The 27,988-nt window shown below is 39.1% G+C and overlaps 1 protein-coding gene across 12 annotated transcripts; it reads right to left on the bottom strand.

Annotated features, from left to right (window-relative positions):
- Positions 1–863: 863 nt before the first annotated feature.
- Positions 864–27,856, bottom strand: nfyc (nuclear transcription factor Y, gamma). 12 transcript variants are annotated; one of them, XM_079590593.1, is made up of 11 exons: positions 27,643–27,852; positions 19,259–19,368; positions 18,973–19,041; positions 16,455–16,568; positions 12,557–12,652; positions 10,916–11,092; positions 6,632–6,703; positions 4,314–4,472; positions 4,058–4,165; positions 3,777–3,836; positions 864–2,065 (listed from the first exon to the last, which is right to left on the bottom strand). In XM_079590593.1, the coding sequence occupies exons 2-11, from the start codon at positions 19,355–19,357 to the stop codon at positions 1,943–1,945; spliced, it is 1,077 nt and encodes a 358-aa protein (XP_079446719.1). In that variant the 5' UTR covers positions 19,358–19,368; positions 27,643–27,852; the 3' UTR covers positions 864–1,942. The 12 variants fall into 12 exon arrangements, with proteins under 12 accessions (XP_079446719.1, XP_079446712.1, XP_079446721.1 ...); XM_079590586.1 differs by having other exon boundaries at positions 18,973–19,044; positions 27,643–27,850; XM_079590595.1 differs by having other exon boundaries at positions 19,259–19,365; positions 27,643–27,807.
- Positions 27,857–27,988: the final 132 nt, after the last annotated feature.

Raw genomic sequence — 27,988 nt, forward strand, 5'->3', positions numbered from 1 at the left:
TTAACAAACGGAGACAAATGACAATAAAAACCTTTATTATTAAAACACAAATAAAGAAATATTGCCTCTACTATATAGCTAGGCTACAGGTGAAACTCTAAAAATGTGAATATTGTGCAAAAGTTAAATAACAATTGTTATGATTATGGCTTACAGCTTATGAAAAACCCAAATTCATAAAATGTAAGCTATAATCATCAAAATTATAACAAATAAAGGCTTGAAATATCTCACTTTGCATGTAATGAGTCTATAATATAGGCTATTAGTTTCACCTTTTAAATTGAATTACTGAAATAAATTAACTTTTGCACAATATTCACATTTTTAGAGTTTCACCTGTAAGACTTTGTTGGATGGTTTGAGTGCATGTAATATGCATAGACAGTATATAAACGGCCATGCCACGCTGGGGTGTCCGTCCAGATTGTTTAGAAGTTGTTCTTTGAAACGAACCGTTCGAAAGATTCGAATCACGGAAATGAGTCAGAGTTCTAATCCCACACGTGCTGTCTTCAGTGATTGAGCGCGTCAGGTTGGAATGTCGCCACCGTGTGGTGAAAATAAACACTGCCACTCTCCATCACACACAGCTCAGGAACAGAACAGAACGTTCAGCTGTGACGTCAAAGCAAATCTAATGTTCCCAGTTAAAAATAAATGTACTCAAAAGTCAACAACGTGATGAAGAATTTTTTTTTTTTAAATAGTTAAGGCCTTTATTTGGTTGGCAACTCGGACATGACAGGCAAACCTGCATCTCATACAACCGCAATATGTGTAGGAAGCAAGTGCGCTTACACTATATTTATAATGTAATAAAACTATGATATATTGTGGGGGGGAAAAACACACAATTTCAATCTTTTTTGGGAGTTTTTATTTTCTCACAAACCAAGGTCTGTTTACAAAACAAACAAAAACAAAACAACAAAAATAAAATTTGTACCTACTGTAGGTATTGCATATCATGCTGGGAGTCATAACTACATGCAAAACAACATGACCAACAATTATAATAATATGAAAAAAACAAGAGGGCAATAAAAAAAAAACAAAGAAGAAGAGTTGGTATTAAAATGGTTTATATAAAAGTTTTTATTTATTTACTTAAGCTGTTGTTTTATCCAGTAGGTAACAGTGGAGCAGTTCAATTGCAAGGGACAGAAGAAGTCTCTTTAAATCGTTTTTCAGAAAAAAACGCAAGGAAAGCACATCAATTACCTGCACACATTCACACACATTCGCATGTAGAAAACCCAACAATAAGAAGCCCTTTAACAAATACAATGTTATCAAATTTCAAAACTATACAAGATACTACAACTGAACTAATACAATTACTACAGTTAAACTACAGAGATACAGAATGTGTAGATTATGGCTTTTTATCATCAAGTTTCAAACTCTACACATCGTGAGATGGCATGATCAGTCAAAAATGAATGAGGGCTTAAAAACACAAAGAAAAAAGGTTGATATTTTCCACTGTACATGCCCCCTCCTGCTCCAGTTTCACAAGCTTCACTCTAATGTCACGATCACTGAACACACCTGAAAGCATAATCTCTACCCACATCCACATTAAACTATGAAACAAGGACATATTCTACCTATACTGAAAGGAAGACAGTGGGTTCATACTTTCGCCATATTGCAGAAGACGTATAGTTGAAATCCATGTGGCAGAACGCCAATCTCTGCCACTACACATTGATCCTTCCATTACTCAGTACTGTATTAAAGAGAGCCACACTTTAACAAAACAGCAAAACATGTCATTTGGACGGTAAGTTATGAAGCTGAAATCTAACGTTTATTATTATTCGACTGCTGAATTAAACGGAGAACTTGATCAGAATATGGCATGAGATGAAGGGAAGTGGAAGGATGTTGGTGTGTGTTTGAGCTCCGGTTGGGGGTGTTTTCGGGATGAACGGCCTCAGTCTGCGCTGACCTGTGTGTTGACCTGCCCGTCGCTCGTCTGGCTGGTGGACTGAATGAACATGGGCTGGGACAACTCCTGTCCCGCCGGCATCGTCACCTGCTGGATCTGATACAGCTGCTGTAGACACACACACACACACACAGAGGGATTGGTGTTAATGAACTCGGACAACTGTGACAACTCAAAACCAAGGATATATTGTATATATATATTAGGGCTGTGCGATATTGAAGAAAAATGCGATATGCGATAACTCCTTAAATAATGCGATATTCGATATGCGATACGATAATGCTTAAAGTGTGTAAAATAAACTTAAATTATCTTTAAAATATATTTAAAATGATATAACCTACATGTGTTTCACATTCTTTTTATGACAAGAAAACATCCTTATAACTTCTGAAAGTGAACATCAGTGTTTTACTGTCACATAAGAAGTGTTATTTTAACATCAGTGTAAACCACAGGGTTTCATAAAATATATACTGAATCATAAAATATAAAAATAAAAAATTGCTTAGTTTTCACTGCATGAATTAAATATATCCTGATACTTATTAAAGCTAAAAAAACGTTGTCTTTTGTTCATGACCCCATTTATTGCAAGCTGTTGCGATATGCATATTGCGATATATACATTTGCGATATTTCGATAAATTCGATATATTGTGCAGCCCTAATATATATATATATATATATATATATATATATATATAGAACATATCAGAATAATAATAGAAAGAATATTGTATTTTTTATTATATACAGGGCTTGACATTAATACCCACCAAATGCGGGTGTATTTCAGCAGTGGCGTGTAACGGCGGGTTGAATTTATATATAATATATACATTTTTCATTTGTAGTTTTTAAAAAGGCTTCTGAAATAAAAAACTCACACCTAAAGTGTGCGCACAAAGCCACCTTAAGTTCAATTCTGTGGCTTATTGCGCATACACAGTCAAATACACACACAATAATGTAAAAATGGCTAGTCTTAGCTAGTATTCACGTCAACACAGTCAGTTATGTTTTAAGTGAATGTAAACAGTTGAGAAATAAAATGCACGTGTAACAGTATAATGGATCCGTGCATCAGGTCTTAAAGTCTATTGAGTTTCTAGTCTAGGTCTATAATATTAAAGAGATAATATTTCTAGAGAAAATATCTATATGACAGTTTTTACCCATGGTATCGATGTCAGAATTGTGGCCAGTGAAAATGCTGAGTAGCAAATAACTTCGAAAAACCACTAGCCAGTGACTGGTGGTGAGCAAAAATGTCAAGCTCTGAAAAAATTATTATAATAATAACAATATATAGATAGATAGATAGATAGATAGATAGATAGATAGATAGATAGATGGATAGAGAGAGAGAGATAGAGAGAGAGAATCCTATATTACAATAATATTCTACATTTATTTCTACATTCTACATACAATATTCTACATTTATAATATATATGTATTTTAATGCTAAGATTATATACATTTTCCTTTGAAAAATGTATTATTCTATTCTGCAGGAATGCATTAAATTTATAAAAAGTGAGAGTAAAGACATTTAATGTTACAAAAGATTCACATTTCAAATATATTCAGATCTTTTTATAATCCTGCAAAAAAACTTTCAACATCGATAATAATCAGAAATGTTTCTTGTGCAGCAAAATTCAACTTTGATCACAGGAATAAATTGCATTTAAAAAATATATATATATAAAAAAAAAGTTATTTTAAATTGTAATATTTCCCATTATTACTGTTTTTACTGTATTTCGATCAAATGAATGCATATATAAAGCCTTAAAACAGTCATTACCTGCCCATCAGTAAACTGGTTGAACTGTTGCTGGCCCTGTTGTACTTCCGTCTGTGTAATCTAAAGAACAAAACCACACTCATCATTTTCATTGCATTCATCAAATGTTTTATGTGAAATGCACAACTGCTTAAAGGTGAAGTGTGTAACGTCTGTGCCATTAGTGTCACAAAACAGCAAAAACAATGACTTTAAAAAAAAAGCTTTTATGGCCACTCCAGTTGATATTGTAAACCATTTTTAAGGGATGCATGTGATTATTTAAAGGTTTCATGCTTTACCTGCTGAGCGTTTGTTGCAAGTGTCTGTATTTGTCCTTGAACAACCTGTGTTCCTGAGACGGGCTGAGCCAAGCGAATATACTGCAGCTGGCCGGTGTTGAGCTGCACCTGCAGGACACCACAAGGGGGAACTGATGAGCACACACCATTACCTCCAACTAATGGTTATGCTACAATCCCCATTACCAATCTATAATCATTATACAAAAACAGAATCAGAAACTAAAAAGGTTTGTCTTCTCTGGTCAGTTCTTACTGGGATCTGCTGGATCTCTCCTGTGTTGGTGATGATCTGCTGCATGACCTGCATGGTCTGCCCAGCCGACTGCGCCTGCGCCTGCGCCTGCCCCTGCGAGGTCGCCTGCACGATCTGCACCTGCTGGCCCTCGCCCACCTGCATGGTCACAGGAGCACTCTGAAAGATGAAGGAGGAAACCGGCTTTAAACTCACATACAAGTTGCGTTTCATCCTGCCGAGTGCCTTACAATGTCAGCATGTACGCTGGAACAGACGTGCTAGCATTAGCACTACAGCTCACACCTAACACTGCCCTGTGGGCTTGGAAGGCCTCCAAAAGAAAGTGAAACTGAAGATGTGTTGAGGAAAGGGGAGAGATGCAAGACTGTGACCGTCGAGCGGAGAAACTGACTGCGGAGGTGTGACAGATGATCTCTCCTCTTCAGGAACTGACACCTGATAGGCCAGAGCAATTTACTAAGCACTAGCAGCACAACTTCATTTGGTCTGAGACGCGCAGTGACCTCATGTAGCATCAAATAGAGGGCATATGAATTGCAGATTTATCCGTGTGAATAACATCTGCTTCTCTTTTTATTTTAGAAGTACATAGCGACTTTTGCCTTTAATTATCCACTTAGCTAATCTATTATATCAGAAACACTAGCGTTCAACAGTTTAGGATTACATTTTTGTTTTGAAATAAGTCTCTAATGCTCACCAAAGCTGCACTTATTTGATCAAAAACAGTATTCACATTAATACTGTGAAGCATTATTACAATTTAAAGAACGGTTGTCCATTTTAATATATTATCAAATGTAGTTTTAAAATGTAATTTCAGCATCATTACTCCAGACACATGATCCTTCAGAAATCATTCTAATATGCGGATTTACTGCTCAAGAAACATTTCTGATTATTATCAAGATATTATTATTTGTGCTGCTTAATATTTTTGTGGAAACACTTTTTTAAAGGATTTTTTTCGGCATTTATTTGAAACAGAAATCTTTTGTAACATTCTAAATGTCTTTTCTGACTATTTTGATCAATTTAATGCATCCTTGTAGCCTGGGTTTCCCCATACTGCCTTTGCGCAGCGCGATTTTATTCACGCTGAAAGGCAGTCTGGATACCATGGACCAGATTTTTGCCTCATCTAGGGAACCAATCACAGAACGGGGAGGGAGCAGCAAGACGATGACGACATCTATGCGACACAACTAAGCAGTTTGTTTATATCCATATATACCTTCGACCCTCATGTTTATCTTGCACAAACGGCAATAGTCGCTGAACGTCATTGTTTACACAAAAATATCTTACCCATCGTCTTCTTCCTTGTCTAATTTCTGTCGCTCTACATACGTCATCTGGTATAATGGAAACGATTGGCTATGAGCTACGTACAGGCGAATTTGATAGACATTCTTAGCACCCAATAAACGGCGCCGGGCATTCGTAAACCACGCCTCAAATACGAGAAAATGCACATGTGGTTCCCAGACGTCTCAACGAGAATTGGGTCTGGCGTTAGCCAGGCTAGCATCCTTGCTGAATAAAAGTAATAATTTCTTTAAATAAATGTTTTTACTGGCTTCAAAGCAAGAGTGTAAAAATTTTTTTGATGACATTGTTCCACTGCAGTTTTTAGCGAAGGGAAAGTTGCTTGAAGATTGAACACTTAATGTCCGTAATGTTTTTATATATAATAAAACATTTTTATTGCAAAATGGTACAAGGCTCCTTTTGAAATTTCACTTTCTGTAACCACAAGAGTGAAGCTCAGATCAATAAACACTTAAAAATTACACCCATATCAAAAACACAAATTGTGAAGTTATTTAAATTTTTTTTTTTTTTAAGTATGTTTCTAATAAGTGACTAGATAAAAACGTTTGGGAACATTGTAGAAAAAAAGAAAGAAAAAAAACATTATTCAAGTAATGTCAATTTATGCTTATCACAGACCTTATTTTACTCATAAATTGAAAACCTCCCATTATAAAACCCCATAGGAAAATCTTGAGGAAACCAGTGGAGAATTAGTCTTCCGGGTTTTGACGTCACCACTCTATTACATGATATAAACTATAAACTAATCGTCAGGCAGTAGCACTGTATTACCATACATCTGCTTCCGTTTACTGCATTGTTTAATGTATAGTACGTGATATTGTACTCAACTGGGAATTTTTGACCATTGAATTGTGCTTTGAAACGCAGTTCTTATTCAATCGTCATGACAAAAAGCCCCAAAAAAGCTCCTTTGTGCGTTGTGAATACTTTTGGGGGAAGAAGAGCAGCCATTTTTAAGGGTTGGAGGTGTTTACCGTGATAGGGGTCGCCTGTGATTGAGCAACTTGCACCTGCTGTAGCTGCTGCATGGTGGTTCCCTGCAATACCTGAGGAAGAGGAGGAGATAATGCCAGAAAGAGAGAGTGAACAAGCAAGCACATGCAAAGCGCATACTCAAACATCACATACAAAAGCAACAAAAAAAGCCAATGCACTGAGAAGCCACAAGTAGTGTGAAAGCGTGACATTTAGTATATGAACACTTTAAAAAGGCATGTTCACAGCATATCCACATTTTTGGGATGACATAAAAACAGGCTTTTTTTAAAATAAAATAAAATCAACACACTAACCCTGAAATGTCACACGACAACTTGTTTTATTATAAATAATAATATGCATTATTTAACATTTATAAGTTAATAAGAACTATTTAAACTAGTTTTAGTGTGAAAAATTGCTGTGAAATTCTATAGTTTGAGATGTGGTGTGAACAGGCATGAACTAAAGCAGTGAAGATGTGAGTGACAGCTCTGCGGTAAAACTCAATGACAGTTTATGGAAGTTTTGCAATTGGGGAAATGAGAGCATACAGCGGCACAAAGCAGTGAGCAGACAGTGAGGTGAAGCTGAACTGACTCTGTCCTCAGGTATGAATATAAAACCCCAGTAACAATCAATTTTAAACAGAAGTGAGCTTGAACAGAGCTCGTGAAGGAAGAGGTCACAGTCTGACAAATGTTTTGTACATTTTTCAAAAAACATGTGGTTGCCTTTTTTTCATGTGCATAAATTCTCTACACCACTGTTTTTACACCATCTTTATTTCCTATATAGATATACACGTTTGTGGTTAAGATTGTTATGTTTTTCACAGAAGTCTCTTCTGCTCACTAAGACTGCATTTATTTGATCAAAAATACAGTAAGAACACTAATATTGTGAAATATTATTAACTACGTTCTATTTGAATATAGTTTAAAATGCAATTTATTCCTGTGATGTGAAGCTTCAAAAACCATGTTTTCACACAAATGTGTTATATTTTTGTGGAAACCGTAATAAATTTTTCAGGATTGTTTGATGACCATAAAGTTGAAAAGAACAGCATTTACAGCATTAACATAAATCTTATGTAACATTATAAATGTCTTTACTGTTACTTTTGTCATATTAATTTCTTTCAAACAAGGAAAATCCAAAAGTATGAAAATGCTTCTACTTTGCATATTTTTCCACAACAAATTCTATCATCAGCATAATATATATATATAATGCAGTTTACATGACAATGTCACAAAATTCCTTATTTGATTAGTGATCTAGAAATTGTCCACAAACTTGACAATTTTTTCTTGATTTTACATTGTGACGTTTCCGTTTGAATTTTTTCTAAATCAATTTTTTTTATTTCCAGGTTATATTTTGAATCTTATGTTCAGTGTGCTCTGACATTTTGAACCCCACTGTATATATATATATATATCCGGAGCGCTCTCTAAGGTGACTGCAGCACAGCTTTGCCCAAATCTGAAAGGTCAGCAAACTGCAGCTTGCTGAAGCAGCGCTGATCCGTCCACCACAGACAAAAAAAAGAGCAAGAAAGTGCGAAAGAGCTCCTTCACACCATTGGAATTAAGCTAGTAAAAGTTAACAAAATGAGAGACTGAGTGGACTCTATAGCGTTCACCTGATAGCAGCGTGTGAATGACACCTCTGGGCTTTCAACCTTCACCAATCATGTTTCAAATGATCCTGTATTGGGCCGATCAAAGTAATCGAGGCGAGAGTGTAGGCACGATAAAGTTTCAGGCTTTTGTCCACCAGACCATCGTATAATATACACTAGGACTAGGGTAATTACAAGGGCAAACAAAGTCCTCCAAGCCTCTAGATACCAGTTCTCTTTCCTCCGTTGAGATATTTCCTTTTGAAACAGGAAGTTTGGGTGGGACATAGCGAAAGAGTAGTTCGTTTCTTTTAAATAGTCAAAAGGCCTTAGTTGTATAATAGCCATAAATCATGGTTTGCTATTTGCTGTGTCATGCAAGATGAGTCAATTTATTTGCTCTGTTTTTCCTGTGTAATATGTAAAATATTACTGAAAGGCTGTGTCCTTTTTGAGTAAATAATTACTTTGCGACTGCTAAAATGGTATGGTCTATATAGTATGAATGTAATGCGAACATACTATATTCACCATGTTGTCATTGTCTCATGTGATCTACCAGCATCACAAATACTCTACCGTGGCCTCATGGGATAGTAAAACGCCCATTGAATGCGCACTTCAGAATCTCATCGGAAATAGTAAGTCAGACGGGTATTTTTCACCTATTGTTTAATTAATGAATACTGTGAATTCGAAGTTACTATTCTTTTCACATACTGTTTTTTTGCCATGTAGTAGGGAAGTCCACCCGAAAAAGGAAATTGCCATTATTTATTCACCCTCAAGTTGTTCTAAACCTGTAAGAAGTTCTTTCTTCTGGAAGAAACTTTCAACAGGAAGATATTTTGATGGATGTTGGTAACCAAAAAGTTGCTGGTGCCCATTGACTTTCGTAGTATTCTATACTATAGAAGTCAATGGGGACCAAAAACTGTTTGGTTACCAACATTCTTCAAAATATTTTATTTTGTGTTCAGCACAAGACAGAAATGAATGCAGGTTTAGAACAACTTGAGGGTGGGTAAATGATGACAAAATTTAATTTTTGGGTGAACTATCGCTTAAGGCCCGTTCACATCAAAGAAGTTTTTATAATCGTTCTAATTCTGTGAGAATAGGGAAGTCCACACAACCAAAACAATAATGACACAGAAAAACAAAATTGTTCATCGAGTTTAAAGAGCTCACATGTTTAAAGGTGCAATATGTAATATTGGCAGCTAGCGGTCAAAATGGATACTGCAAACCAAATTCAAAATATTTCCTCAAGAGTTGTTTCCTCCGCATCCGCATCCTCAGACTCGACGGACAACAGAACGAGCACAATTGACAATGGAAAGCGATGAGCCTTACACTTTAAGTTGATCAGCTAATGAATACATTTGCAATGTTTTTATTGCGGAGGCTTTTTTCCAGGTCGGTTAGAATCTGTGATCTCTGACCCAGTTAATTTGTTGGCTTCCATGGATGAAATAAGCTGTGTTTTCTGCCAAACTGCCAACCCGGGGTGTCCAAATACTATTGGGCAAATTGGCAGTGGGCAGGATCACATCGACCAAAACATAAACAAAACTTTCCAACCCGGAATACACATTTTCAAGTAGAATAACTGGCTGTTAGGGGTGGGAATTGGCAAAAATGTGACGATTCGATAGTATTGCGATATTTGGGCCACGATTCAATATTATTGCGATTCTTAACATATTGTGATACAGCAATTATTGCGAATGCGATTCGATTCTGCGATATATTGCGATTCATGTCCCTCATATAATTCAAAGGCATTACAAAAAATGAGGAAAATAAGACTGCTCATTTAATTCTGTGAATATTATCTTCTACACATTGACGGAAACGCAAAAACTTTGTGCGTGGACATTCAGGACACAGGACCTTATTACAGGACAGGACGCAATTATTCTCTGAATAGGAGACCACTCACATGAATGGTGAGCTCCCAGCACATAACTGAAAATTATTTAAATACAATAGAGTAACATAAAGCAGACATAATAGAGTAACATAAACCTGAGAATAATCATATAAATAATATCACGGTCTTTCGATTTGAAAGAAGACGGAGCGTCGTGTACAACCGGTTGTGACGGTGAAGCCATTTTCATTTGAATTTGCTGTTGAATGCACGACAACAAAGCACCAAACAAGCGCCACCTTGTGGATGTAATACGCAAATGTAAATTATATGTAAAGCAATGGAGAAAACCCGAAAGTAAAACAGATAATTTTATAATTAAATATTGCAATATTTTGCGCTACTGTATCGATAAAATTGCGTGCGCAAAATATCACAATAATGAACAGAATCTATTTTTTCCTCCACCACTGCGGGCGGTAGCACTGCTTTTCGGAGAAACAAGTATTTGAACTTGGCATGTTTCCTAAATCTCTACAAAAATAGTATGGTATTTTTATGCGTTAGTACAGACAGCACCTTTAAAGCAGCAGACTACATAAATGTACTACATACTTATAATAAACAGAATGTTATCGTCTATTGGTGTGGACACTATTAAAGTTATTGTTATATTTATCTTTCTTGGTGTGAACGGGTCTCAAAGCTCATTGTTTGACGCTAGAATCCGCGCGCACTACGTCCTTGGGTTTGTGGAAAGCGAGCGGGGATTACCTGGCCCTGCTGGGGTTGAGCGATGATAATCTGCCCGGGCTGTAGTGTGGTGGCGGTGGGAGCGGACACCTGCTGGCCTTGCTGCTGACCTTGGACCTGCACTGCGCTGGGCTGCTGCGCCAGAGTGAAGTAATACTGGACCGGCTCAGTCGGGGCGACAGACTGACGCACTTCCTCCTACACACACAGGCACGTTTACAGAGAAATACACACCTTATATTGCTGAACACTTCAACAAGAGCGTCATAAATGCAAGATTACATTCACAATCCCATAAACACACACATGACACCCAGAGTTCAAAAGGCCTATCTGCCGGTTACATCTCCATAAATTATTTTAGCTCTGTAACACTAGAGGCAGAAGAAGGATAAATAACTTATAGGCAAAGCAAGAGCGAGTAATGCAATCTTCTAGCTGGACAGAAACGAGACCTTTAGCTGCAGTCTGAGGCATGAACTCCCACACTGAACCGCAGCATGATGGCAGGCTATCAGCTGTGCTATTCTGACACACAAACAGTAGAAATACTCAAACGTTTGCACTAAGTATCTTTATATTTTCTCCCCAGGCATTCCTGAAGATCTATTTGTGACAAAGAGAGTAAACATCCCTCTCCCAGCTTGGTGAAGTCACAGCTGAGAGTGTAGGATGTTTACACACCTGGTCACACACACACAAACACAGCAGGACCTTTATGGCCCTCAGGTCGAACAAAGACTGGTTTAGCTGAGCTAGGAGAGCTTGGATCATTGGATATATCGGTTAAATTCCTTCCTTCTATATGTGCTGAATGTCAGTTGTTTCTTCTCACTGTGGTATTTAGAGATACTTGTACGTGATTATGTTTTGTTACTAGAAAGACATTTCTATTTAAAATGTTTTGTTGACTTAATAAACAAAACTTTTGTTTGATGATAAGACACTCGAATTACTCCAACACATTTTGACCAGTGTACTTCCATGATGTTCACACACATATATTATAAATACAGATATATACATACATTTATAAACTAGCTTTAACTAGAAGAAATACATTAATTTATACTTTATATCTAAACCTTGAAAGTCAGTACAGATGTTCAGTGGCATTATGTCGCTAATGCGGTCAATAAAAGCAAGTGCATAGGGTTTGACTGGCAAATAATCTACATTGTCAATAAAAAGTACAATTTCTTTCAAAGAGAATACTAATGTACTTGTCCAAAATTTTATGTAGTGAGTTATTTCAACTAACAAGAATAGTTGGTAAAGCTTCTGAGTGACTGGTGGGCAAAAAGATGAATTTCTGAACCTGCCAATCATTGTTCTACTGCCAGTGCTGTGGCACATTAACCACACATGGTTGTGTTTTGAGTCAGGCACATGGTGCTATGGCCACATTCATAAAATAAACAAAATGAATAACTTTGACATCTGGTTGTGCAGAGATAGGGGAAGCAGAGCGCTGCAAACATCCGACTGAAAGCCTTCACAAACCCTACACCCAGCTTCCAGTCAAGGATGTTTACAGCGCCCCCAGGCTGCCAAACACAACACCGCACACTCTTCTCTTCATAGACGCTGAAGAATATATCTAAAAAAAAAAATTAGACTCTGGCCAATTTTGACAGCTTGAAGCTCCTCTCTTTTCCGCACCTGTCGTTTTGGAGGCTTGAGGTCATCCCGGGGGACGATATCAATGAGGAAGTCAAACTGGTCAAACTTAGTGATGGCCATGGCGATGTCATTCCTCTGGAAAACAGAAAATAAGACCAGAGAGTCAAAACGAAAGACTAAAACCACATGTAACAAATGCTCACAGGAATGGAGGCATTCTCAAAAAGGATGACGCTCAGTGATTTAAATATAACAGATAACATAACATATAACAGACTGGCTTCATCAATCGTTCTTGTGAACAGTGACACCATCTCACCCCACAGACTGCCTACTAGCGGTATTTTCCACAGGATATTGGCTGCAAAGACCACCCATTGTCACCCCCCAGATCAGCAGCTATTTTTAGCCCCATGATTAATATCTGGTGGTGAAGGGTCACATCCATGCAGTTGTTCCATTGACGAATGTTGTCGTGGCGACACAGATTGGCCTGATGCCTTCACAATGGAACTATGGGCCAGCTGCAAGCTCACAGGCAGAGCGCTAATACAATCTGCATATTAAAGAGACGCTCTAACAGTCATTACAGCTTTGTTCAGTGACAAAACCTGTTGCCGAACACCACGTCGGAAAAAGGCCATGTTGACACGGGTTGCTATATTGCACACTATTAACTTCATTCAATTGTTTCCATGGAAATTATTCCATTATTTACTTACTTATATTCTGTTTAATAGCTAACGTGAATCTGTTGATTTCACATTTAAACTTATTTGGGTTTATAGATGTTGTTGTTATTATTATCATCAGCCCAACCAAGGGTTCAACAGGACACTGTTTAAAAGCCAAGGAAGGCAAAATTAGTTAATAAAAAGTAAGTGGGTCATGGGAGATGTACTTTTAGACTCTACGCTACAGTGGAACAGAGATAAGCCCTGGGGTGCTTGTGGGGGGCTCTTCCCATAAACGGAAGAGCTGTGTCACGACTCCAGCACATGCAGCATTAGGAGGAACGTTTTTTATTCTTTGCCGTAATGGTTTGTACTTATTTATGTGAAGAGAATACTAGGAGCTGGCTATAGGTGTGATCGCATTAGCGAATTTTCAGCTGTCAATAGGGTAGCTATGTATAAAGCACAGCTCAAACAGAACTCACTTCCACACCAAGCAGCTTTCAGTGAATTTGCATGACCAGCTTGAACAAGCGAAATCTGAGTGGGGAAATGTTTTGCCCTCACATGATGGCACAGATCACTATTGAAATGACATTGAAAATTCAATGAACAGTAAATGTGAGCACACCCTAACATTACGTTTCATATATTTATTTATGCATTCTATTGACTGCAAGTGCTGACATTTAACTCCATTTGGGAAGAAAAAAAAACATCAGAAAAATGATTGACAAATGTCACTGATTCTTTACCATCAGATTCACAGATTATTATTATTTTTTGGACAGAGATGGTGAAGGAGACAGTTAACAATAGGGGGAAATGGCTGGTGGGATCAGGAAATAACCAGAGCTAGTCTTAAAGAGGACCTATTATGCCCTTTTACAAAGTCTTAATTTTGTTTTTGGGCTCTACTAGAATAGGTTTTCATGCTTGATTGCTCAAAAAACGCATTATTTCTCACATATTCTCAATTGTTGCAGCTCCTCTCTTCCCAGTCTGTCAGAAACGCTCTGTTTGGTTCCTGTCTCTATGAAGCCCTTTCCTTCTGAAAAGCCAACATGCTCTGGTTGGCTGAATCAATGTGTTGTGATTGGTCAACCCAGGGCTCCAAACAAAAAAATCAAGTAAGGAGCCATTGGCTCCTATAGGGGAAAAAAACAGGCGCCAAATAATTTTTTTAAGAGCCACATAACAATGCATTTACTTTTAGTCACCCTGTTGTGTGCATGTCTCTCCTCTTCTTACAGTTTCAGCATTTTCATCTTGTGAATGTTCTGGGAACTGAAGCTTATTTGGGAACTGAATGTCACTTCCGACAAATATAGTTGTCACAACTATATACAGTCAAATTAATTTTTTTATATAATAAATAATAAATTCCCGCAGCTCGCATGCACGAGAAACTGCACGTGCTAACGGTGCAGTCTGTGGAGCATTCTTCGCAATTATGTGATCGCGTGCATTTTTATGCTTGTTGTTACTGTCCCCGTGTTTTCTCAGTCTCTTTTTTGAAATGGTTAGTTACTGTAATGAACTCCGTTTTCCCCGCTATTTCTTTGCCCGCTCTTGAACAAAAGTCACAAAAAAAAAATTTGTGTCTCGTGATCATACCTCAGTAGGGCTGCACGATTTTGGCCAAAATGATAATCACGATTAATTATCACGATTATTTGTTGATTTGTCACATAGGCTAATTATAACTGCTTTTTACATTCATATTGTGCTACATTTCCTGCTAATGTGCATCAAAATAAAATGGGTCCTCTTATTCACCAAAATTCAGTGCATCTCCAGAATAAATAAAAATAAATAATTTATTAATATTTTAAATTGTATTTATATACATTGTATTTATAATAATTATTAGGATAGACTAGAGATATTATCTTCTGTTATTATTATTATTATTACCTATTATTACATGGCTTGGTTAAATTCTAATGTAGAATGCAGTATGTTATTTCTTGATAAGACACAGTTGCCATGAACATAGCGTTGTCACGGACACGGAAGCAATACAATCGTTTTTAAATCAATATTTTGTGTCAAATTATTGATTTATTTGGAAGGTAGCCATGTAAGCGGGATCCCGATGTCAGTGAATACAATTCTGTAGTTGTTATTTGAAAGGTCTCTTGTTATTTGAAGTCTCTCGCACGCAGACACCCTCGGTCTCTCTCGCGCACTATTGCTCGCGCACAGACACACGCTGTCTCATCTCGCCCAGTTCGCTTCGCTTTTGTCCAGTCCGGCAAAACATTCTAGTTTCTACATCTAGAAACTAAGCTGTGCGGTGCAGGGAACAACTCTGATTATTGGCTCGTCATGGAGCCAGCGCTAGATTGGCTTTGCAAAAAAAAAAAAAAAAAAAACCTTTCATATGGAGCGTTCTATGAACAGAATGACGCATTTAAAATATCGCATATTTTTTGTTAGCAGAGGTGAGATTGCTTGAAGAAGTCCAATATTTTTCGCTTTGACATTTTTTTTCTGGCGCGAAAGGTGACATTCGCTTTACCCGTTCATATTTTGGCGCTTTTCACTCAGTTCACACAAAGCGTCTCATTTCATGACGTTAACAAAACAAATGAAGCGATAGGCTACTGGTTATAAAACATGCATGTATGATGCAGATTTTACAATCAAAGGGAGTAAATTTGTATTGTCGCCAATGGCGACCTTGGCAGAAATTTCACTCGCAAATAAATGTATTTGGTCGCAAATGCGACCATTTTAGTCGCAGTTTGGAGCCCTGCAACCTCTTTGAGCGCGTTTCGTAAATGTCACACCACTTACCATAACCCACTTAGATACAGGGTGGAGAAAACAGCGTCTCTTGGATATGACGACAACACACTACTAATGCAACTCAATCAGGCCTAGTTTGTGAGTTTCAGGGAGTTCAGAAACAGTGCGCACTGGCACTGCTATAAAGAATAACTGCCTTTGGAGTGACTTTGTGCTTTGTAACTTTGCAGAAAAAAGCAAAATTACACACAAAATGAAGTAAAAAAAAAAAAAATTGAAATTGAAATTGAACTACTATAGATAACGGTCATTAGAAACTTTGGGTTAGCGAGTAGTGCTCTGAAATACAGAGTGGCCCTTTTGCAGAGGTGACCCGTTCGAAGCAAGCTCAGGGTTATTTCATGATCCCACCCACAATCTTCTCTCTATCGTTTCCAAAAAACAAAACAAAACAGGAACAAACAGACAAACAAAAAGGAGACTGCTTTATCTCATCTGACATGACTGACCTGTAGTGTACGCCGTTTGTTGTCCTCAGTGTGGATCCAGGCTCTGAGAGTGAGCTCTGTGATGAAGATCTGTGCCGCTTTGGCAAACAGCACCGGTGCCTCAGCACTGATCATCTACGGAAGGTTATCAAAGCAAATCAATAGAGGGGAGATTAAAAGAACGACATACAATCCTATCCAGACACTCACTACGCCCGTGACCTCCATGTTTCGGCCTGGCCTCAGACAGGTGGACACACAGTGTCCAAAGAGGCTACGTCAAGACTTGACCCAGGGTCTTGTCCATGTCACTGCTCCTGAGCTCTTAATTGTCTTGGCTTTTCTTTCTTCCCACTCTAAGCTGCAGGTTATTTTAAGCATCTGGACATCACCCTGACCTGATGCCTGCTTCCCACGCGGCTAAGGCTATGTGGGAAGATCATGTCCTGTGCCCTCACCAACATCACTCACTCACAATATCTTTGTATTCAACAACTGAGAAAGAAACTGAGATGTCTGTCTTCTTAATAGTTTAACCCTCAATGTTTATATTAGCTGGTTTAACCCTAAAGCAAATACATCAACCTTTATGTCTAATCGTTCTTATGTCTCTCGCTCTATGAAACTGAACTAAAAGGGCATCAGTGTTTCTTACAGCCACTTAATACTTGGCTCACATCACAACATGACCTCGCTCTTTCAACGGCACTGATGCCATGCAATTATTATTTGTACTTGAAAGTTTGTTTATTTGCATGTTGCTTTGTTAAAGCATCTGGCAAGAAAAGTAAATATTGGTGATACATGGAACTGAGGTTGTTATAAGTTCTTTCTTTTTAGTTCTTGGAAAACTCCTATTCAGTGTTTACACGATACCCAATATCAGGCTGATTCACAGTAAATGGTCAGATGACTCAGTTGGATCAAATAATTTCTCTTCTCACAATGAAGTGCTCTGAAAAGAGGAGATTATTGTTTTTGTAGTAGTTCAAATTGGGCCACACTGCAGCCGAAGCCACTGAAAATATTAACTTTTCTTTTGGAGAAGACCACAAAAATATTCAATTTAGATTTGAAGCCTCAAAAATTAAATAATAAACCCAAACTTGTAATCCATCTTTACTAGGGTGATGTGGGAGGTTGCCAGAGCATTGTTAAGAAGTCACTAAAATATTGATATATGGTTGCTAGTGTCTTCTGATGGTTTCTAGGTGACTGCAGGGTCATTCTAGGTGGATTAAAGATCCTAAAGCAGTGATGCACCAAAAAGATAACGGTTTCTATCAATGAATACGACCCTCCAAAATAATTTCATATTTATTTCTATAACTACCCCAAAGGGTTCCTAGAAATGGAGTTCTCCATCAAAGTCTCTGGGAAATGTTTTATTTTTTTTGGCTGTTTTATTTTGGCAGGCAAGTCAGGGGCTTAAGACTAGGGGTTGAACGACTTCAGATTTTCTTAAAGTCGACCTTTATGTGATGAAAGTTGAGATGACGTCGACTAGTTGCTGATGACATAATTTATGAACAAATAAGCCTGAATCGTCCTTGAGCTGAGACACGACCGCAGGTTTTCTTGTTCACAGATATGGCATATGGCAGCACACGAGGCTATTGATCCTGCATAGCTTATTTTTATCAGTTCTTTTGTCTTTGGGTCGTTATATTTCTCACAGATTTCTGCTCGTTCTAAATCAGATAGAGATAAAGTAGCACCGTAAGGATTACATTTATAGGAATGCATTAGTGAGAGAGCGATTGCGTGTGAATTAATTCTTCCTGGCAGCGTCTCTCTACTAACAGTGAAGCTGTGGGTTTTAGTTACTAAGAAATATATGCTAGAACCTTTCAGTTTCTAAGCTATTTTACTGATAAAAATCACAGAACAGTGTTGACAATACATTTATGCGTTAATGAATGATTCTGTGTGCACGCGATGTGCAGGCTGTGTGTGCATTACAATGCATTCGTTTAGAACGGCGTTTAACTTATGTGTACAATTAGCTGTTTAAAATGTGCATTCACCCAATTTTGAGCATCCAGATGGCATAATTAAACATTTCATGTGGAGCACTTTCGGAGTATGCATTTATTTGTCACTTTAACTGTTTGGAAACGGAGCGTAAAAGATTTTATTATTCTGTTGCGCCCTCTATAGGCCATGACCAGCGACTAGTCAACATCAAGCTTAAAGCATTAGAGTCGACTAGTCTGTGCAACCCCTAATTAAGACAAAATAAACCTCTCCTCAAGCTACATGATTTGATGCATCATTCATGTTTGTAAAACTAGGAGTGCAAAACATGCAGAACATCAATACTTACGGCCAAGAATTTGAACAAACCTCCAACTCTAATTCGGAGTAATAGTAATAGTAAAGCTTGCCATAGCAAACTCCACTAATTACTGAGGTAACTGGCCACTTGATGTATAGCCTACAAATGCTGGGCTGCTGCTTTCTCAAGAATGAAAGACAGGAAGTGTGCTGACATCAGCTTAGACTTAGCTTAGTGTTGATTCAGCTCGCCTGCTCTTACCTTCACATCCTCATCCAGTTTCATAATTTTCTTGATGCGAGCAAGAGGAAGCTCTTGCACACGGAAATCCTTCTGAAACAGTGCGAGAATGCATTAGAGGAGAACTCGCAATAACATTAATAATACCAATTAATAAACAGAGGTAGACTCTTGTTGAGGTACTACATAGTTGGCTAACTTGCCTGTAATTTTCCAATAAATACTTTTTTGTTGTTGGAAAAGGCAGTGTTTATACTGTATCTGAGTGAGAATACAGCAGATAAAAAAAGCTAGGAGAAACCCATACCACGGTAAGATTCCTGATCTCTTCCATCACTCTGGGCCAAAAAGTCTGTAGGCTCTGCTGGGCATCGCTGCCGCCTGCTCCAAATGAGTCTGCCGACATCTCCAGATCTTCTAGGAGATAAAGAGGAAGACAAAACAAGACATTTCAGGGTTAATGTTCACATACAAGCCTCGTAATAGATGCAATCATTTTGAGCTTTGAGATAATAAAGCACATTATACACTGTTTAGTTGGAGAAGTCAAAATAATTTTGTGTGTTAGCTCGTGCATCACTACAGTAAAATGCCTGGTGCAATTGACGATGGGGCGATTAGTCAACTCAGGTGTGTGTAAACTAAGACAGGAATCCATATGTGAAAAACCTGGAGAACAAAGTCCTCCTGCATGCCAGTGACCTGAAGCCTGGAGTGCACATCTGGATACCCAAATAGCTTTGGAGCCGGACCAAATGTGTCGATCTGACAGTACTGCTCGGCACTGACGCAACGGAGACAATCCAAACACAAACTAACACAAACCAAAAAATGCAAGAGGAGCAAAGCTGGCAGGTTACTATGGCATGTGAGGAATTCTGCAGGCAGCCTGCCTGAGCTTGCGCTGCCACGGACGCTACAAAGGATCTCTCTCTTTCTCTGGGAGAAAACACAGGGCCTGAAATAGCAGGGTGGGGTGCCACAGGAGCGAGGCAGTAAAAAAGTGGACTCGTGCAGTTCAGCCATAATCCAATAACAAGACAAACTGCCAAGGGCTTAATGGAGGGGGAGCAATCGGACTGCTGAGCAGCCTCACTATGTAGGTCAAACGGAGGAGCAACACAGTGAAACGTGCGTGATCACTGGCGATAAGCGGCGACCTGCTTTTATCTCTTATTCCTCTTATGTATATCGAAGCATTAGGATGGTTACGATCGCAAAAAAAAAAAATCACGTTTAGTGTCACAGTCTTTATTTGCCTTCAAAACAATGATGATCAGTGGCATTAGACAAGCACATTACAAATCAATGAGTCATGTGACTCTGTCAATGTCAATAAGCTCCAGACTCATTTCAGGCTTGACTGAAGCCATCAACTGTCAATCAAATTTATTAAGCAAACATATAACAAGAAAAATAACCAGCGGCCACTCTGCTGCTGGGAAGCAACTGCATCAGGTGTCGATCTTGTGATGGTCTTCTGCTGTACATCTGCGAGTGTTGATGTTCCAGCGGCGGAGAAATAATTTAACTTCTCAAGTAAGACCATTAAGAAAACTAGCTGGCTAATTAGCAGGCGATAACAGCGGCAATTACTGTCACGGACCAGGGAAATTGTGAGGCAAATTAAATGAGATAACACTCCATTAAAGGAGACATAAATAGGTTAAATCAAAGCTCGCCTCGACCAGCTGCTTGAGTGGGAGCTATTTTTGACTCTTTTAACCAGATTGAGACACACAACCTGAGATGGGAAGAGCGAAACCTATGACTTAGCATTGTGGGTAGAAGCTTGTTCTTTTGAGGTTAGAATGTTACTACCATTGACTTGAATGACAAATAACTGTCCATAAAAAAGAAATAGATTTTTTTTTTAGTGTTAGGACCTTTCAGGTTTTAAAATATGAACAAGCTGGATACAGTGAAGCAATTGTTAAACTTAGAAAGCCCTTAGTAAGGTTTTAATTTCTAGAGTTTTTTTAATGACTTGCATCACCTTGACATTTTTGATCATTTTCATTCAGAAATTAAAAACATGCAAATCATAGATGTGCATTCACATAATTGTATATATGAATTGTTTTTAAATGTATTAAAGATACAAATATAACAAATAAGTAAATAACTTCTGTCATGTCATTGACCCAACTGCAATCTTAATGGAACTACATCACAATATAATTCATTCTAACTTCAGACTTGTAGGCGGAAACAAAAAGCCAGGTTAAGCTCAGTGCACGTGCAAGTCTTAGTCACGATCGTCCTTCAGCAAGTCAGAACGCAACGGTGGTGTTGGATTTCTCCTGATCTGTTCGGTTGCCTCGACGGCAATGACCGCTGGTGCTTTGTGTCTCAGAAAGTCAATGCCGCTAACAGAGGCTGAATCAGCAAGAACATCACTGCCAGCCTGGCTTTCGTCGTGCAGAAAGACTGCAGCAAAGAAACGCTCAAACATGTCAATGTGATCAAGGGTGAGCGGTTCTCAAAGACTTGAGATTTCACAAATAACCCCCTTGATGAGAGGATGAGTTAGGCTGGTTGTGCGGCAGATATTTAAAGGTTGGAGAAAGTGTGGCCTGAGGAAGGAGAGTCATAAGTGGAGAAAGTGCAGTGACAAACACAACAGAATAACTTCACATACAGTTAGGGTACCACTGGCAGGACAGGACAATTACCTTTTATACTATAGTTTGGGCTGTATCTTAAGCGGCAGATAAAAAGGTAGAACAATCTCTTCCTCGTGCTGGAGAGATTAAGATCAGCTATGCGGAGAAGACAATACCAGGGTTGTGGATGCCAGTCGTTGTGTTGACTTGAGATCTAGCCTAAGCTTTGAAGCACACCTCTAGAGTGAGGCTAATTTTAACAGCCAGGACTTAAAAAGCTACAAAACTAAATAGACTTTATTTCAAAGTCTGCTTTTTTGTTTGACAAGCCCAAATCAAGCTTAACCCGTGAACAGAGAAGAATTTTTCATCTTATTCTTTGCTCACATTCCTCATCTCAAGCATGCCTCCCCTAGATGGTTTAAGAAAACCAAAACGAAATGCATACCAAACAATGCATGCACACAGAAGAAATACTATCTTATCTGATATCGGAGCATTCCAGAGGGAAAAAAATAACATACAAAACCCTTATGAACAGGTAAAGAAAATAATGGAAAGAGAAAGATGCGTGTTAGAATGCCAGTTCAGAGCTTTTAAATACATTTAAATGAACTTTAAAGTCTAGTTTCAGTCGGATTTCCGACCAATAATGCGTCAATGTATGGGTTTCGCCCAGCATGTATTTATTTGTTTGTTTTTATTGCCATACCTGCATCTATGGCTATTTTCATGGCAAGATCGATGTATTTTAAAAGAAACAAATAGGCCTAGTAGTAGGTCTAACATACAGTAGTATGTAATAGTAATGAAAAACAACAACTGACAACCAACTCACATTATAACAAACATTATATAAGATTTTCCATTTCAATATTTGATTAAAAAATTCTGATAATTCCTGGTGAAACGTTTTTGAAAACAAGCATAAGCCATTAGAGAACTTTCTAAGTAAAAATATTGCCTAGTGGCATTTCCCAGCATGTATTATTTGGACTACTGTGATGTGGATGTAATCCTTATTAAAAATGATCAATCACATATTGTGTCATGTGTAAGCCAAGCTCAGCTACGTAAAAAACTGCACATGTATAACTTATTGACAGCATTTTTTAATGCATTACGCATTAAATGCATTAAGCCTTGTATAATGTTTACTTGGATAGGCTTTGTTCAACTATGCAAAAAAAAATAAAAATGCATATAACATGTAAACGTACTTACTGACAACTCTTTTTACTATGTAGGCTATTACTTGATAAGTCCCTGAACCAAAACCAGCCTCATTAAATAAAATTACAGCACACAGACAAGATGTTTTCTGTGATCATTCTGTCCTACAGAAGGTCACATTTCTAAAGGATTTATTAACTACACAAACATTCACTCAGAAAGGCCAGCTGGTATATATATTTAAAAAAAAACACAAAGCCTGCTGCGGTTACTGGTTAATCATCGACTCGGACACAACAAAATGCACCCAGGCACCCGGCAATGAATTACAAATTAACCGACAAATAGCTGTTCTTGTTTGGAGCAAAAAACATAGGGGCTGGACAACAACGCCACTCTGATCTCACGGATCAATCATTCCAAAGTTGCCCTTGGTTCGGCCTCGCGTCGACTCCAGGAAGCCGTCCCTGAACTCTCAAGGTCATTTGGCAGTAAGCAAAAAGGGTAAAAAAAACACAGTATAGGGGGAGGGAGAGAGAAAGAGTGAGGGATATTCTATAGCACACAGAGAAAGACAACGGAGACTGGTTTTTCAACTTTCACTGCAGCAACTTGGCGACCCTAGTGTGTGCAATGATGGCGTCCCTAGAGAAGCGTGATGGTGAATGGCCCCCTCTTGTCTGTGCGCCCCTGAGGGATGCACTGTCCTCTTGGTCTCACACTCTCTCTGCTGACAGATCGAATGCGGGAGCCGCTCTCACATTCCTGTGACCTTCATCCGCCGATGGGCCCGCAACGGCAAGGTGCGTCGACGTGCCAGCACCAGAAACCCAACTGTAAACTTTAAAGGTTCTGCGCTGACATTTCAAAACAACCTAAAGTGCAAACCTCCGGGAACGAGAGGGAATGTGCAAAAACATTAGTCAGGTGTGACATTTTACCCTTGAACATTTATGCAATCTGGTGCAGTAAGCAGCTAAAATGATCAAATCTTAACCGAACACATCATGCTGAGACACAGCAGTCAAGGCTCTACCTAGAGTTATTTTTAGTAACTCCTTTCCCCAAAAGGACCATAATACCATCACTAATGGAAACTTTCTAGTGCACAACTTTAATCCGACTGAATTCTGTGACAAGGTATCATGTGAGGACAACCATCTGTACATTATGAACTAAGGGGGCGAAGAGTCCCCACATAAACCCCAATCCACGCTGGTCACGTAGAGACCACATCCATACTGTCTTCTGCTCTTTCTCACTGTCATGGGAGTGTAAACAAGCCACGAAACTGGGCCTTGAAAGGTGAACCGGGACTAGCGGTCCTATGCAGCCATGACCATCATCTCTATCTGTATCTCTAAGCATCACAGATGTAGTGGAGACACTCGACAGCACAGGACCTTCAAGAAGTCCGAAGTAAACCTGAACAAGATGAACTTAGAGGTCAACTGCGATAAAAAAGTACGGCGAGCAGTTCAACGCTGGAAAGTTTAAATTACGTATGCAAAACCAGTGAAATTACCAGCTAGTTATTGTTTACATCATGTCAAACATTAGTAGTCAGGTTAAGGACTTAAAAATGAACAGGAGAGAAAACACAAAGAAGTACACTCAGATTTCAACCAAGGGGAAAAGTAGAGGACGAAAGGAGGAGGAGAAAAGCGCAGCGGAGGACAGAGGAAGCATCCCATTACTGCAGCGAGAGAGAGCGAGAGCGAGAGCGAGAGAGAGAGAGAGAGAGAGAGAGAGAGAGAGAGAGAGAGAGAGAGAGAGAGAGAGAGAGTGAGGGAGAGAGCTTTACTGTCTGATTGCAGTCGCAAGTCATACTTACCCAATGCCCTTCATTTGCTGTGCCGGAGGAGGACATCTCGAAAGTCTCCATAAGTGTCTTTATTCCACAGGCTCTGTCCCAAGAGGAGACAAAAGGCTGTGTGGGATAGGCGATCCGCCGCTGTGTTCAAAGCCCTGAGCCGAAGGGAGCGCGATCACCTACCGCCCCCCCCTCCGAACCCTCCCCCTTCAACTAGCCCATCTTCTTCAGCCACCCCCCCCCCTCCCCCCTTTCCTAAACACACAACCCCCTCCCATTCCTCCCCTGTCCGAGTCCCGTGAAGCCGCCTGGAGCCTGGAGTTGGCCTCTGCCTGGCAACCCTACTGTTTGTCTTTCAGCTGACCCCTGGCTCTGCGAGTGACCGGAAAAACAGGCGAGAAAGTGAGGGAGAGGTGGAGAAAAATGGAAGGATATAAAGAAACAAAAGTGTGAGAGCAATGCAGAGCTGCAGAACAAGTCGGAACAAAAATCTCCTGACTGCTTTCCCTTTAACACTCGAGTGTAATCAATCTAGCTTGCTAAACGATACTCTCAGCCCGCCTATCTCTACGATCCCACCCCCTTGGTGGATTCTTCAAATGAGCCCGAGTCGGTCTCTTCCGCTATTGGCCGAACCATCTGTCATTCCCCTCCTCCCTGCTGACCCTCGCAACTCCACCCCCTTTCACAGACACTCAACTTCCTGTTTTAAGTTACCTTGAGCAGCAGGATAGGGGTCAGGGAACGAAAAGAACGAGAGAGAAAAAAAACCACCAGACAAAAGCAGCAGAAAGTTGAATAAAGGACGCGGGGAGAGCGGATGATCGCCTCGGTTTGTGAGCCTTGGAAAATCTGTCCCCTGCAGATCGTCTTCTGTACTGTAGCTGGACGGAGCCGGACTGAACAACTGACTTCTCAAACAACTGTCCCTTGCTTATTTACAATGTCAGACTAAATGTCTCTAACGCCCGCCCCTCGGAGGAGCGGAGTGGCTGGGAGTGCGATGATGCAAATGAGCCCACAAACAGTGATTGGCCCAATGCAATCTCAAAGAGGATGCCGCATGCTATAGCCGCATGATTTAAAGTGGAAAGTCACTCAGGTCAGAGACTTGCAGTCTCATTTGAGTGCAGGGACATGCATGCAGTGCAGCACATTCAACCTAAACTCGACGTTATTCACGTCATAAATAAATAAATATAAAGTTGACCTGAAGGGTCATGTTAAATGGTTATGTGTATGTGTAACCATACAGCAAAATCTCATCATGTGACCAAAAATTATGCAAGCCATGCAACTATCATGCTATTACAATGACTTAATTTGTTCATTTTTCTTTTGGTTATTCCTTCAAAAACAAGTCTAATGGTAAAGAACAACAAGACAATGGTCACATTTACAGTGTGAGAAACAGTCATTTCAATATGAATCAAAATAATATTGAATGTCACACGAGAGCAAAAGATCTCTGTGCTTCAAATATTGCTCATATGAATTCACCACTTTGACTGACAGAAAGCTGCTTGGTTTGAAAGTTTTGTAGGCTGTGCTTCACATCGCTACACTTTTAATAATTTGACCGCACTTTAACTTGCTGTTCTTTTGCATTGTACAGCATCACTTGATTATGACTGGTCTCTTTATTTCCAGAAACTTCATGCCCCCACATGCAAACCTGCCTACACAACCTCCATTTCACTATAGCCTTGCCTCTTTTAATTATGTGGGATGCAAATCAGAATGTGGGCAAAACTTCAGACTGTATAGATGAAAGCCAATGCAGCAACTCAAACTGCAGCAGCACAATCCTTCTATACATTGTTGTTGTTGAAATACATCAAGGTGGCAGGTAAATTATTTACAGCAACAGTGCTGAAAGATTATGGCAACAGTTGCCATGAAGGCCGTTATGATTCTTGTAAAATCAAGGTCAATAAGAAATAATTTAGCTTGTAAGGCTCACTGGTGACGATGAGTCACTTGAAATGTAAGTTAAATAGTGAGTTCATGTGCCAGCCAGAAATTGACCTCCATTTAACCTGGTACATTAAAAACATGTCAGTTACCGTTACGTCTTAATTTAAAGCCATTGATAAATGTCACAATTAATGCGTTCGTATTTTACTTTATTTTTCTATTCTCATTCAGTAGAAAAACAATTAGAAGGGTATTCATATCTGCACTATACAATGACACCAGAGGCACATTGTACAAAATGAAAATACACGGAATAATTTCCATCCCGAATAAATCATACACAGAAAATTACATTTCCTTCACATCTGATAAATATAAATATGCACTAACGTTACATGGCAAAAATAACAGTCGGAAATTCCGTTAACGAAGTCGACAAAGCATTTGCAGGCTAACCTTACCGGGAGACATGCTAAACGAAACCATACAAACAATCAGTATATGCGTGTATAACATTGTTATGGATGAAACCCACAGTGACCGATTGAATGTTTATTGAGAGGATAATGTACATCTCCAAATATCTACAGTCGACAAGATTGTATGGACAGATAATGATCATTAAAAGAGCGGCATAAATGTAGGAGACATTGCTCGCTACGTTAGCAGGCCGCATCGACTGTGACTCTCTTCAAATTAAGAGAAGTGAAATAATGATGGTTTTCGAAGGCTTTGAGCGAGTTTTCCTAAAACGTTTGTAAAGCGGTGTAAAGACAGTCTAACCAATAAAGACTACGTTTGGATCTGTCCTTCAGACCAATCAAACCTCGGACTAGATTCCACCAATCAAGGTTTCTAGGGGTTCTGGTAGTTAAGAAACTGCCACCATTTAGGCTCAAAATGAACCAGTGAGCCAATAGAAGTCATTTACACTAGAGAGCCAAAATGGCGACTAATGTCCAACAGTTTCCTGACCGCCTCCATTCCCTTCCACTAGCCACCAATAAGCGCTTCAGAGAGCGAGGAGGGAAATGGCGCCTATGTTCATCCTCCAAAACAATCGTCCATTGGATGAAAACTTTTATTGGACCACGAGCTCAAAACGACTCCCGCTTTATCGAAACTGAGCGGTAGATAGCAAGCGAACAGTAACGCAGCAAAGCGTTTAATTTTTATACTCACTTTAGGCGATGAAATCGTAGTGTAGTCCGGTTCGTCGTAATATTTAATTTATTTCAGGCTCTTACAGCAACCAAGATGGCCGACGATTTGACAACTTTTTTTTAAAACCGGAAGAAGTGCTACGTTTGCTGTGACGTACTCGCCGTTGGCGCCATTGAATGTTCCTCAGTTCAGCGTCAGCGAGGTTGAGCTGGCCTGCACATCCCATGTATGCGTTTACTTGAGTCTTGACTATAACTTTTATTGCTGCTGTCCATTTAATTGTCAGCATTTCTCCCCTGATCGTCTCCGTGGAATCAAAAGAAAAAGAGCTTTTGTATTTCATTATTTTGAAACAGAAAAGAAT

Source organism: Phoxinus phoxinus (genome assembly GCF_949152265.1).
Source record: "Phoxinus phoxinus genome assembly, chromosome: 19".
NCBI lineage: Eukaryota > Metazoa > Chordata > Actinopteri > Cypriniformes > Leuciscidae > Phoxinus > Phoxinus phoxinus.